A 15,422-nucleotide genomic window follows, 5' to 3' on the forward strand; every position below is an offset into this window, starting at 1 on the left:
TATATATATATATATATTACCTTAGCTACTCTCAAACTCTGAATTAAAATTTTTGCAGGTGTTTCCTTTACATATAAAGGGATTAGGTGGAGGTTTAGTTACACTCGTGAATTGGTTTGGTTCTTGGGTTATTTCTTACACTTTCAACTTTCTCATGTTGTGGAGTGAACATGGTAATCTCATTCAGCATTAAATTAATTAATTACCTAACCTAATATTCTAATAGATAAATGATATGTCATTTGTTTTTTTGTAGGAACATTTTTCCTATATGCATTTGTTTGCTTACTTGCTATCATCTTCATCTACCAAATTGTCCCAGAAACAAAAGGAAGAAGCCTCGAGGAAATTCATGCTTCACTCAATTCATGACTCATTGTTTCCGAATGAATTCTACGATATTAACTCTTACACCTTCAACTCAATCGCAAAATTTCTACAAATTCTTCTTGTTTCTTAGCTTCCTCTAATTTTATTACAACTTAGTACCACGAATCTCTAATTTTATAACAAGCTAATATTTCTATATATATATTTCTTTTATTTCCTAGTATATTGCTATTTCTATTTCTATTATATTGAAGAGCGAAGAGGTAGGACGACCAAGGGTAAAAATGGAATTTCATTCTAATTAAAAACTGTTAAAAAAGATAGTAAATAATTCTACAAACATCTTTTTATATATGAAGTGAATAATGATCAAGTGTAAGAATGTAATTTCACGCCAATAAAGATCTACCAAGAATGATAACAAGAGAATTAAATGGTTCTAGAAACATATTTAGTTATTGTTATTATCATTATATTATTTTATTATTACTTCACTTTCTTTTCTTTTGTGATTATTGCGATATTTATTCATTACTCTATTTTACTATTACTTTAATTTAATTCTTAATATTTTTTCTATTCATTATGTACCAAAAATGCCTACTTTTAATATGAAAATTTATTATGAATTATTTATTTTCATATTTATTTTGGATCTAATTTATCTACTTGATAATAATAAGTGTGATAAATAAAAAATATATGTTAGATTGAAATTAAAGAAAAAAATGTTAAAAAGTAACTTTACAAATAAAATAAATAGGATGATATATTTGCATTTAAGACAATCAAGAATAAAAATGCAATTTCTTTTTAACAAAAATCTATTAAGAGATATAGAAAGAAAACTAAATAATTCTAGAAACATTGTTCTATATATGAAGTAAACGATGATCAAAGGTAAAAATATAACTTCATGCAGACAACAATCTACCAAGAACGATAACAGGAAAACTAAATAGTTCTAGAAACATATTTAGTTATTGTTATTAATTTTAACTAATTTTGTTATTACTTCACTTTTTTATGAGTTATTGTGATATCCATTCATTACTCTATTTTACTATTACTTTAGTTTGATTCTTATTTGGTATTTTTCTATTACATCAAAACATGAAGTGAGAATGATTAAGGATAATATGGTCATTTCATTTACATTTCATTCTAAAATCTATAAATTCTATTTTTATATTTGTCAAAATATTTTTTTCAAGCGGCTAAATTTCCTATGTAAGTTACATGATTATTCTAGAAACTATAAATTAAAAGATTTTTCTAGAACTAAATATAACACAAATAATAGACAATAAGTCATTCGTCATTTCATTCACTCCTCAACTCTATCCCCTATCATGTCTTATACCAATAAATTTCTCGCCGTTTGTTTCTAATTTGCATCCTAAATATTACACACTTCGCTATACATCTATTATTAGGAAGACTAATAATGCATTTTTTCCATATTAAGAACTTCATTTTTGATCAATTCCTCATATAATGGGCTTACCTTTATAAAACAATTATAAGACAAAAGTAAAATATGTTTTTTCTTAGTGAACACATCACTTCTATGACAAAAACATGAAAATGGACCATTTATATGTTAAATCCAATATCAATCTCAATCCCAATTTTTAAAAGACCTAATTCATAAGGAATGCAACCAGTGAGCAAGCTCTTCAAAAATAAAATTTTCAATAATTTCGGAGCATGTTATGTCATTTCCTTTGATTCTCTTTAGACTTTTCAATTTCATGGTGTTGCTTTTCTATTAGGATTTTAAAGATAATTTTTTAAATATCTAATTTACTTGATTTCTCTTTTTATATATAATCCCAAAACATCACGTAACATATATGTCATTACATAATTTATTGAGAAACATATATTTATTTATTACTATTCTTTTATCATCAGTTAAAATCATTATAAGCAAGTTATATAAAGTACTCCTTCTGTTTCCTAAAGAATTACCTGGTTTGATGATCTTAGGGGTATTTATTTGCCTAATAATCATTTTATTTCATATATATAGCCGAGTTGAGGACATTTTTGGTTGAAAAGTCAAGTAGTTTGAGTCGTTTTGATTCTGCCCATCTTCTAACAAATATGATTAGATGTTTCAGGCCGAAGATCATTGAAAAACGAGCTAAATTTGGACACCGGAACATAGGTCGAAAAGTAGAAGAAGAAGTGGCGGAAAAGAAAGGCCAAGAAACTAGAAATAGCGCTATGAAGGAGCACCTCCGCGTCCCATGTCGCGGAGGAATTTCGTCCATGCAGAGAAGGAATTCCCCATAACGTGGGAGTTCACGATTGAGGCGCGTCGCCGGGTTCATTTTACCCATGAGCAGAGTTGTGCAAGGGAACAGGTCAGCGTCATGGACCTGGATACAATAATCGGCCCACATGTTTATTTTAGACTATAAATAGTTTAAGTGTCCCTTTATTGTACATCTAACTTTCCAATAAGACTGGATCTAGGACAAAAGAAGATTTTTGTGCATTTTCTAGGGTTTTTCTCCTCCTTCTTCATCTTGGTAAAGACTTACATGATTCTAAACCGTATTGCTATTTTGTGTTATGAGTAGCTTAAATCCTCTATCCTAGGTTTGTAGCTATGATTAATGGTTTAATGTGACTTTGTTTCTTGTGTGAGAAGGGTTATTTGATGCATTGTGCTTGCATTCTTATTTTACTATTTTAATGCTTGATCAACATTAGAATAAATTTTATGTCTACTATTGAACTCGAAGACGATTAGAGGGATAGACCGAAGAATGCAAGACGTGTATTCTTTCTAGGGTGAGTTCTAGATTGTTTTTTTTTGTGTAGAATAGTATTATACGTATACACCACATTTTGTTGATACGCAAGACGAATTCTAGAGCTTGTTTATTGGTTCATATCTAACCCCGCTCAATGATGTAGTTAGGTTGTCAATGATGGTAGACGATTAGAGGTCGGTAGATCATGATCGTAAAATGAACCTTGTCAACCCTCAGTGAGTTAATCCCTTGAGCCTTAGGATAAAACCATATTGAACGGGAAATTGATTTATGCTACAACCATGGGATATCTTTCCAAATTGTGAATTTTCTTTGTTGAAATCGTTTACTTAAAGTAACTAATTCTTGTTAGTGTTAAATTAGTAGTTTAAACAAATTTCTCAATCTAACTGATGCTTGAATGAATTTAGGAAGTCATTGCACATTGTTATTCGTTGATTTGAAGTCCCTTGGGTACAAATGTTAGGATAAAAAAATTCTCTTTACTACTTGAGTGGTGCACTTGCGTGTGCTTTTGCACGCAATAAGTTTTTGGCGTTGCTGCTGGGGACATCTTAATCGGCAGATATCTAATTTCTGAGTGTCTAAATTATTTCTACAAGTGTTGACAACTTCATATGTGCTCTTCATTTGTGCATGTTGTGTTAGGTTTTCTCACAGAAAAACGACCACGTATTGGTAGAGCCTCTATATGAATAAGAGATATTTGTTCATTACTGGAGAAGAAGGTGAAACCCTCCCGGTCCTCGTGTGGTCATGGAACCTAAAAATTCATAAGAGATAGAAGACTAAGAACCACCGTTGATGATGGCAGAAATGAATGTGAGGGATGTATCAATCCCACATACCACCAATGTGACCTCAAGTAATCAGAAGCCCGCACTAGTTGGAGGTTTAAATTGAAGAAGAACATAGTGCAATTATTGCACAAAAATGGGCAGTTCAATGGTCTATCTCATGAGGATCCACGAGTGCATATACAGAACTTCCTCGAGATCAGTGACATATACACTCTGGCGGTAGTGAACTCTAATTAGGTGCGACTCACATTATTTCCCTTTTCTCTACTTGGGGAAGCTAAAAGATGGTTAATCTCGAAGCCTGCAAATTTCATAACAGCTTTGGATGATCTTGCCCGGAGATTTTTGATAAGGTTTTTTCCATCCAATAAAAAACAAAACTGAGAAGCGACATATTAAGCTTCCGACTAAAAGAAGAGGAAAACTTGTAGCAAGCTTGGGATTGGTTTAAGTCCCTATTGTTAAGTTTCCCACATCATCATCAAGCTAACGAATTGTTGCTCCACACCTTCATTGAGGGGTTGGAACCCAACACCAAAATTTTACTTGATTTTGCTGCTGGTGGACAAGCTTTGGAGAAGACACGTGCTAAGTTGTTTACATTGCTTAATCGTATAGTAACCCCAAGTGGAATAAAGGCGGAGTGAAACCAGTCATATAGAAGACTGCAAGAGTTTTAGAGATGGACACAGTCACAATTTTGTCTGCTTAGATTGCATCAATACAGAACATGAGGACCATTCACTTCAGCAACATGTCTCTAGGACAAAACAAGCCCAAGGTAATATGGTTCATCAGCCACAAACTTGGTTTTAAGTATGTGGAGGTGGAGATCACAGAGCCGAGTATGTGGAGCAAACCCAGAATCTGTTCATTTTGTAGGTAATGCTCAACGAGGAGGAAATCATCAGAGTTATGGAGACACCTACAACTCAAGCGGGCGAAATCACCAAAATTTATTTAGGGTGGTAATCAGAATTAAGATAAAGGCCAGAACCAATACAGATCACAAAGAAGTGGACAACAGTACCATCATCAAATCCTTGTAAATCAACAAAATCATGGTAATCAGCAGGCCGCCAAGCAAGGGTATATGAGTGTGGAAGACATGCTCAAACAAATAATGGAGGATCAAGCTAAATTGGGGGCAGATGTTCGAAACAATCAATTGGCAACACAAAATTTAGAGAAACAGTTTGGGCAATTTGATAGCGCCCAAGACACCCGACCACAAGGGTTTTATCGGGAAATACCGACCCAAATTCGAAAAAAGTAAATGTTGTGGGCACTTGGAGTGGACGTCCATTGGAGGATGTAACATCTCTAAAACAATTTTGGTGAAACTAGAGCCTAAAACTTGTATCTACATTATTTTAAGTCCTAAAATGGGTTATAATGATGTTATGAGGCAGTTTTTAAAGTTTCGTGTAGTTTGGAGGTCAGACGTCCAAGAACGTCCATGACATTTGAAATATTTGCCTTGAAACGTACTTGTGTGCCTTAGTGTGTTTCGTCAAGTTTTACGTGTTTATTTCGGATGAAATTGATGTTAGAGGTCCTAAACATGCGTACAAATATATTCGGGTTGGAAATGTCTGGGAAAAAAATCCCCAAGGACCAACCAAGGGGTCCTTGAGAAGGACCCATCTTAACTGCCAAAGCTGCCTAAGGCAGTCCCACCAACGGACGGCAATCGATGACCAGTAGGCTAGTCGACACCCCGTAGGTGGTGGCGTTGATGAGGACTTAGCCTAGGGATCTTAAGCTCCCATTTTCAAGGATCTATCCCAAACGACGTTGACCAGCATAGGTCATCGATGGGACGACGTCTAGTAGGTGCTGGCCGTCGATTGATGGCTTGCAATTCTGTGCAACCTCTCAGCCAACGTTAGGTTATTTTGGGGTTTTCACTTAGCCTTACTAAATTTGTTGGACAACTTGTTAGGGTTATTTTAGTTTTTTAAAGTGGGTTTACACTTCTTAACACCTAGATGAATTCACTTTTCAAAATCAAGACCTAAATTCCCTAAAGAAATGTCTAGAACTCCATTGGAACCAAAATTTGAGATAGATCTTGGATTGAAGATTCTTTGATGATTATCCATAAATTATTCATCAAATTCGTGGTCTAGAATCAGTTGAGGTATGTCCTTCATCCTTGAATCTCTTTTCTTCAAGGATCCAATCTTCAAAGTGATTTTCTAAAGCTTTCTCAAAAGATGAACTTCTAACATGTAATCTAGCCATGGTTTCCTGCATAAAACATTTCTAATCTTTGTATATTGATTGAATTGATGTTAATTAATGATTTTAACCTAAAAACTCTATGAACATATGCAATTCATGAAGCCCTAGTTTTGACTACTTTGTGGGTGATTTGGCTATGTCATTATGCTATTGAATTCTTGTGTAGTTTGATTAGGACTATTAAATTATAAATGAATCAGGTTAAAATTGTTATTAGCCTGTCCTAATTTGATAAATTAATTTTTTACTATCTTTAATTCATAGTATATTATTATTGTTGGATTCAATTTGTGATCATGACCATTGATAAGGGCCTTTGAGTATTATGTTGGTTGATTTGACTATAGATTAAAGTTGTTAGGTTGGGTTAATGGTATTTTGACCTAAATTTTTTTATATTGTGTAGTATAGTTCTTAGATGATGATGATATTTGGTATGGTCCACTTATGTGGCAGTGCTTATGTGTTATACCTGTGAATAATGTGGCATTATCAGTATTACTTTGCGAATTGTGAAACAATGTGGACTCGTCGGCATTACTTTATGTATTATGATATTATTATGTTATAACTTAAATATATGAGTATTCTAAGAGTCTTGATGACTTATGTGTATATCTGGAGTCAAAGCATGAGTTCTTCTAGTTGATTATGTGTGTATCTAGTAAACTATAGTGAAGTCATTATGTGTATTACTTGATGTAGAAGCATGATGGTTCTTTATGGACTATATGATACTTGTGATAGTTTCAATTAATGATACAATAGTAGTGAATAGGGTAACCTATAGATGATATTGGTTATACCTATGTGCTTCATGAATGACATGTTATATGTGGTATAATGAAGTATGTGTTTGTCTTGTTTTGGTAGACTTGTGTCTCTTACTTGATACATTCATAATGTGACTATGAGTTTCTTGACTTAGTAGGCTAAAGATCCTTAGTCTTGTATGTGTGATTGACATGTGACGTTTAACATAGTTAAGAAGGTCCTTTATGTAGAACCTTCAACCTAGATGGAAGGTTATGATATCCTTGAAGTTCAAAGTCCTATTGTTATCTTTATTATGTGAATTGTCGACATAGGGTTGATTGGATGGAATGAAATGAAAGCATCCTTATGAAAGTCATTGAGCTATCCTTGACGTTTGTAGGTAGCCTTAGTGGACCCTCTTTGGTAAGGTGTAATGTGATTGGGTTGTGAACTAGATGTCGAACCTTTTCATGTACTCCTTTATTGAAATACTCTATGACAAAAAAAGCTAGCATCGAGTAAGTTTTCTTGGGATGTTGCTATAACTAACATGACATTTGAGAACAAAGAAACCCTAGATATTCCTTAACCATGTGCCGACATGGATGTGTCTTAGTTATACCATTGGCAAGGAGAACACCCTCCATCGGAGTAGGTTAATGACTCTGGATTCCATGCATAGCTAGTATGTTCTGTGTAGGTTATTGCCTATTCTCATCCTATGGGGTACCTACTAGTGTTGGAGAATTTTTATCATGTTTAGGTGGTGGTATGAGATGCTATCTAGATATTGAACGATTAGGCTTTGAAGATGTTAGTGACTGAGTCCCTAGGTATTCTCCAAGACCATTACTTGAATGTCTTATGTGTTGAATGTTTCTTAATGAACTAATACATATAATGACTTAAGTCGGAAAGCATGTTAATGAATAAGTACTTACTTAGAGTAGTTTAAGGGTTGTCTAGTTAAGGTGTGAATGAGGCACATGAATGGTCTCTTCATGTCTTTCCTAGGGAAGTCTTAAGAATAACTCTAGATAGGGAAAGTAAATTCATAAAGTAGAGATGATCTAAACTTAGGTAGTCTTAAGGATTATCTTAGGTAGTCTAAAGGATCTCTTAGGTGCGTATGAAGGGATTGTATGGGCGATTGCTTCACAACTCATTCAAGTAAGCCTTAAAAATAAATAACCTTTGGTAGGGAGATCTCATGTTTATATCTTTTGATGTGTTCTTGGTATTATCTTGTGTTGTGTGAGCGATAGGTGAGGTTATTGTGAAGTTCACTGTAAGTTTATTGGAATGTTACTCTAAATGCATATAAATTAGATTTGACTAGTAAATGTGTTCTAAATGTGATGTTGGTGTTTAAATGTGATTTTTATGCTTATAATATGAAGTTTTAATCAAAAGAGCACATTTCTCATGAATGTCTGTTTATCATGATTTTATGCATTATACTATACTTAGTACATGCATTGTACTAATTCCATACATTTTGATATATCTAAAGGTGTAGGTGGAAGGTGAGAAGCGTCTTGAAGCAAAGCTTGGAAACTAGGACTCTTTTAAGCAAGTTGAATCAAAGCTTTGAAACAAGACCTCCGAGAGGTCAAGTACGCCATGTCGCACTCTGAGAGTGCCATATATTCTAGGGGTACTCTAAGGATGTGACAAAGTTTGTATCAGAGCATAGGTTATGAAAGTGGTCTTAGGAATCAAAAGGTCTCATAATGCCACGTCTAGTAGAGTCTTGTTCAATTGGTGTGAGTCGTGACACATCTATGGGCAAGAGGCTATAGGAAGATAGAGTTTCCCTTTTCTTCATCACTCTTGTGTCGTGCCTATTAAGTTGAGGTTATAAGTGTCTATTCCTAATCTCTTCTTTTGGGTTTATACGAGATGACTACTAGAAGGATGGCCGCTAGAAGCTTGGAAGAGGGAAGGGTGCAAGAAGAAGTTCCTGAAGGTGGAATAGCTCCACAAGGAGTTAGTTCCTCAGGATGCTCAAGTTCCTTCCCAAGGTGTTCAAGTCCCTATTGGAGGTGAAGCTAATGAGGTTCCAGTGGTTTCCCAAGACATGACTAATGGGGAGATTAGAGAGGCTCTATTTGCTTTAGCCCTAGCCATGACGACCCATGTGAATATGGGTATTGAACCTAGAGTGAATGCTACGGAGAGTACTATGACCTCTAGTTTGATATATTTTGTGAGAATGAATCCTCCTATCTTTCTTGGCTCTAAGGTGGGAGAGGATCCCCAAGAGTTTCTAGATGGTGTGTACAAGGTGTTGAGTGCCATGGGGGTGAATTCTAAGGAGAAGGTGGAGTTAGCTTCGTACCAATTGAGGGAGGTTGCTCAAGTGTGGTACAGTCAATGGAAATATAATAGGTTGGTTGAGTCAGGTCCCATAGAGTGGAAGAAGTTTAAGGAGGCTTTCTTAGGAAAGTGCTTTTCTATTGAGAGGAGGGAGGAGAAGGTTGAGGAGTTTATTAATCTTAATCAAGGAAATATGAGTGTCGATGAGTATTCCTTGAAGTTCACTATGTTGTCTAGGTATGCTCCATTCTTGGTGTCTTACCCTAAGAATGAGATAAGTAGGTTTGTGACCAGTGTTGCCGACCTTGTGAAAGAAGAGTGTTGTACGGTCATGCTCTATGGTGACATGAACTTGTCTAGGCTTATGGTGTATGCTCAATCCATTGAAGAGTCCAAGATTATTAGGATTTTTAGAAACTTGAAGAGAAGTGGACCAAGTGAGAAAAACCAACCTAGGTTCAAGAAGGGGCTGCAATTCAAGATGAACGTAGTGCTCCTAAGGTCAAAATTTAGAAGGATAGTGGTTCTCAAAATGGTAAGACTACTTGTGTTACTTGTGGGAAGAAGCACTATGGGAATTGTCTAGTTGGTACCGAGAATTTCTCTGGTTGTGGTAAGGATGGACATCAGGTGAGGGATTATCCTACTATTGAGACTAGAGGAAAAGAAGGCAAGCAAGTTCCTACAAGTGTTCCGGGTGATGATGTTCCAAGGAAGAATCATTTCTATGCACTCCAGGATAGGGGATGAAAGACGGATGATGAAGATGATATTGGTAAGTTATAGCTTCTTTCTTTAGTTAATATGAGTTCCTTTTAAGTGGGGGAGTATAGTTAGTAGTGGAGTTTTGATTGATTGTCTCTTCTCTTTTATTCAACTCAAGCTTGAGATTTAGGAAAAGATAGTAGCATGTTGCATTGTTTTTAGGAGTCTTGTTGGAATTGAATTTCATTGATTCCTTGCATTATGCATTTTGTGAAGTTATAATTATGTTGTAAAATGATTTTATATGATTTTATCTTTCATATTGTCATTCTTTCATCATAAATTGCTTAAGAGTTGCATTTTTGGAATTTAAGCATAGTTCACTGTGTTGCCTTAACAGTTCAGTGTAAAGATTTTTAAATATTGACTGAATTGTGTTTTTGCTGAAAATGGTTATAATAAGTATAGAATTGATGTATATGAGCATGACAATGAATGTAGAAGGAGTTCTTGCTATTTGAATTGAAGAATGTGAGTCTTATTTGCATAATGAGTGGTCGATTAGTTTCAATCTTTTTGTTGTGTTCTGAGTCTCATGAGTATGTGAAATTGGTGTTCCTCCTAATTTGTGTATTTTCTATCGTTCGAGGACGAATGTTGTCCAAGTGGGGGAGATTGTAACACCTCTAAAATGACATAGGTGAAAATAGAGCCTAACACCTGTGTCTAGATGATTTGAATTCCTAAAATGGGTTATAATGATATTAGGAGGCATTGCTTAAGGTTTCGTGAAGTTTGGAGGTCAAAACGTCCAAGAACGTCCATGACATTTGAAAGGTTTGCCCTGAAACGTGCTTGTGTGTTTTAGTGTGTTTCGTCAAGTTTTATGTGTTTGTTTTGGATGAAATTAATGTGAGAGCTCCTAATCATGCATACAATCATATTCGTCTTTGAAATGTCCGGACAAACCTCCCCAAGGACCAACCCAGGGGTCCTCGAGAAGGACCTATCTTGATTGCCAAAACTGCCTAAGGCAGTCCCACCTACGGAGGGCAATCGACACCCCGTAGGTGATCGCATTTATGAGAAATTAGCTGAGGGAGATTAAGCTCTCATTTTCAAGGCTCTATCCCGAAAAATGTTGACCAGCAGCAGCCGTCGATTGTGGCCTCCAATTCCCTGCAACATCTCGGCCAGCTTGCGGGTATTTTGGGGTTTTCATCTAGCCTTCCTAAAATTAGTTTGAAAAATTCTCAGGGTTATTCTAGATATTTTAATTTGTTTTATATGTATTAAACACTTAGATAAATTCACTTTTCAAAATCAAAACCCAAATACCCTTAAGAACTCTCAAGAACTCCATTGGACCAAAACTCAATATAGAGCTTGGAATGAAGATACTTTGGTGATTCTTCATCATTTCATCATCAAAGTCATTGTCTAGAATCAACTAAAGTATGTCTTTCATTGTTGAATCTCTTTTCTTCAAGGATCCAACCTTCAAAGTGATTTTCTAAAGCTTTCTCAAAAAGATGAACTTCTAACATGTAATCTAACCATGGGTTCTTGCGTAAAACGTTTTGAATCATTGTATATTGATTGAATTGACGTTAATTTGATGATTTTAACATAAAATCTGTATGAACCCTTGGGATTCATGAAACCCTAGTTTTGACTACTTTGTGCGTGATTTGGTTATGTCATTATGCTACTGAATTCTTGTGTAGTTTGATTAGGTGTCACAACCGGGGAGCACCCCCTAGAAGTAACATGGCGTACTTGACCTCTCGGAGGTCTTATAGAAGCCGATAGTTATCATTGATTGCATCAACATAGTAAATTTAGCGGAAAATTTAAAACTTTTCATAGCACCTCATATGCTAGAAACTTTACTTCAAATACATATAAAATATAAGTCGTAATACATATATAGACTCTAGGTATTTTTGCTATATTAGACTTAACAACATTAGAATAAATTAGGGATACGACCCTTAAGACATAATACAAATCTGTACAATATTTAATAGACTTTACAATAACTACATATTAGGACATCCTTGGACTTAAGGATTCCTTTCCTTGAGCTTGGGAATCACCTATCAAGCTCTTCACCATTCAAGACAGCCTTTAAGCATCCATAACCTACACTTGTGTAAAAAGTAGAGAAGAATGAGATTAGTACAAGAATGCACAAAGTATGACAACCATGCAATAACATGCACTTAAAAGGGACATTTTCTTGAAAATTATATTGCATGCCTTTTTGAGTAAATCCTTATGAAACCTTTAAGGAATAGCATTTACATCATATTCATACTTCATAGAAATACAATCAAGGGCCAAACATCATAGAAAAGCAGATATAGAATTTAAGTCTAATTTGAGGTCACTTTACAGTAAGCTCAATCACATTTAGAGTGAACTCTTCCTTTTAACTCATTAGTCTCCCAAGTAATCTTTTAGGGATACTTGGTGCAATGTATCACCTTAACATCAAAAGGAAAACCATACATATCATCTACACAGGACGACACATAGCATCATAAAAGTATGATATAACATAGACATAGTTAAGTCAAGACCTTCATCATATAGTCAACATGATCAACATCATGCATAAAGACTCATATCATGCACATCTTCATAAAAAGTAGAAAAATACTACAATGTCATGCATAAGAAACACATACTTAGTGACATGCATTAGAACACTTTCCTAGAACTTTCTAAGGAGCTACTTGTGCAATGTCTAGATGGGTTCATTACTTCCACCTATCCTAAGTAACCTCCCTTAAGTCATTCTATTTAAGGTCATAATCATTTAACTTCCATCGTCCATTTTACTTTAGGGAAACTATATCCTTAACAGACATAGACCATGTCATGCTAAACATGGAATCCGGTGTCATAAAACTTCACACCGATAAAGGGTGTTCTACCGGCCAAAGTAAAACCAAATGAGACATAGCTTTCTAGGTGGATCCACTAGCTAGTATCCTATGGTGGCAACATAGTTATGGAACTAGGGGAAAATCATGGTAATATCAACTCTACACCCTATGTTGGGTCATGAGGCTATCCACCCCGTGCCCTGCCTCCCCTATTTTGGAAAGTGTCACTTCCTCACACGAGAACCGTGGTGAACCCTACCTTCGGTATGTTGGAAAGTGTAACCCCCTAATATACAAGTTCACTAGGTGGTAAGTTAAGTTCCCTTTATTGAAAAAAGCCTTTATTATCATTTTTCATAAAACATAAGCTTATGATATTTTTTCCTATATGCTTATAACATATTAAAGCACCTATCTAGTTTTAGAGCATTCTTGGGCACACCTTTCAAGACCCCTCTATTAACTAGATCATCTTTCATGTTTGTGAATATATACATATATGTGATCAAACCTTTCACATAACACATTAAGTCATACATCATATTCATACATCATATTCATACATATAGAAACCAAAACTAGAACTATCCTATCAAGGTACACATGTGCAATGCATAGGCAAAGTCTCATACACTTGACCATACTAGTACACCTACAAAGTCATCCTAGTATGGAATACATAACATACTTCACATACATATACTTTACATGCATAGAAGTAGACATTAGTGAATATAAGAACAACCTTTCATTTAGACACCATGACCTATACTACTTGTAACACGCATGTGAGTGAGTGTGTGTGTACATTGGTCAACATAATCACATAATCGATATCAACAACATATTGAGGCAGAGACCCTCTTAGACCATAGTACTCTATCAAACATAACCACACAACACACAATAGCATAGAAGACAAGTCAACTTCATATTACAATTAAGACTCCTAACTTGTGCTATTCATGAATTCACATAGGGGTACATAGGTGAGGGATTATTAACCATTTAAATCATTAATGGAAGCACCTATACTTCAGCCTAACATGGATATACACATGCTCATGCGATAGCCATACACGCTAGATCACAACTAGAATATGAAAGTAGGCATAATCTTCACATAGTAGCATCATATGCATATGTTAATATATTAATCAATTTGCCTTCATGGACATTTTCCACACATATATAATGACAATAATGTAAGCACCACCACCATAAGTGTACCATACCACACAATGTCATACAAGGCTTCATCAACTACAATATTATACGGAAAGGAGAAGAGATAAGAATTCTTACCAATTTCTCACCCTTTGATCATAATTGATCAATACACCTTGTTCATCAACAATTAATATATAGGTCAGTATCTAAATGTACTTTAATCATAGAAGAAACCATGAACAAGTCGCTACAAGATCATACTATAACATAATACAAGGCATCTCACATGTACTAGGAAGTAGAAGAACATAGAACATTAGCCAATTTCTTTTATATGGATTATAGATAATATTTCATGAATCATATCACTCTAAGGCAGTATCTAATGCTACACTTAGTCACAATGAAAACATGCTTAAGATCTTCAAGATCAAGATACTATCTTAGGCATTTAACAATCAATTCAATGTAGAGTAGAGAAAATAGGCCATCTTATCAATTTTACCAAAGTATTGATCATAAATCATATTTTACCAATAAAGTACATGATAGGAAGTATCTAATGAAATCACAGTCTAGATTAGACACTACTACAATTTCCAAGATCAACACAAACATGCTTCATATAAGGAGTTCATGGAAGGCAAGTTTACATAGGTTAGTCCTATTCAAACTATCATGAATCGACCCATACTGTGTTCATTACATATAATTCATCCTCATATTTTGTTATAGGCAGCAGCTATAGACATTAATCATGACCAATTCATATAGCAACTAACCTAACATCAAGATCACAAGTTACAACTCCATAGACTAGAAGAACATAGATTAATTCAAACCAAGCCTTCTTTATTTTAATCATAGAAGATTTATATCCACAATTAAACCATAATATTGACCTAAAAAAGTAGCTACAAGAACCACAACATAATCGAGTTCAACATTTAATCATAAAAAGGGTCATGTTACAGTTAATCCTAGAACACTAAGCTAGGCATGTTCAACTCTTCATACATGGATCCACATGGATCCTTCATCATAAAATCATGATCAATTCATGTAAATAACAGTATATATAGCCACTTCAACATAATAGAATCATAATACAATTGATAACAAATCAAGATCACAAAGCCATACATAGGCTAAAATCGAGTTTGTGAAAGAGCATGGGTTCATCATGCAATAGGATTGAAAATCATGCCAAATAAGTACGTTATCATCAATAATTTCATATTATGCTTTTGAAATCAATTTAAGAAAGAAACAATGGCTAGAATGAAGAAGAAGCACTTGATCATATTTTTCTCTTTGAAAACTTTGAGATTAACTCTCTAGATGGAAGGATAACTAGAGATGAAAGATCGCCATACCTTTGTATATTTTAAAACCTCTAAAACTTTATGATT

General features: G+C 34.7%; 1 protein-coding gene across 1 annotated transcript in view; it reads left to right on the forward strand.

The window, feature by feature from the left end:
- Positions 1–501, forward strand: part of LOC107001566 (sugar transporter ERD6-like 8) — a 91,039-nt gene extending 90,538 nt beyond the window's left edge. The window contains exons 17-18 of the mRNA XM_015199558.2: positions 59–173; positions 257–501. Of these exons, the coding sequence (XP_015055044.1) occupies positions 59–173; positions 257–372 (231 nt within the window). The 3' untranslated portion in view covers positions 373–501. The remainder of the gene's footprint in view (positions 1–58; positions 174–256) is intronic.
- Positions 502–15,422: the final 14,921 nt, after the last annotated feature.

This window comes from Solanum pennellii, chromosome 10, assembly GCF_001406875.1.
Source record: "Solanum pennellii chromosome 10, SPENNV200".
In the NCBI taxonomy this organism is placed as follows: Eukaryota; Viridiplantae; Streptophyta; class Magnoliopsida; order Solanales; family Solanaceae; genus Solanum; species Solanum pennellii.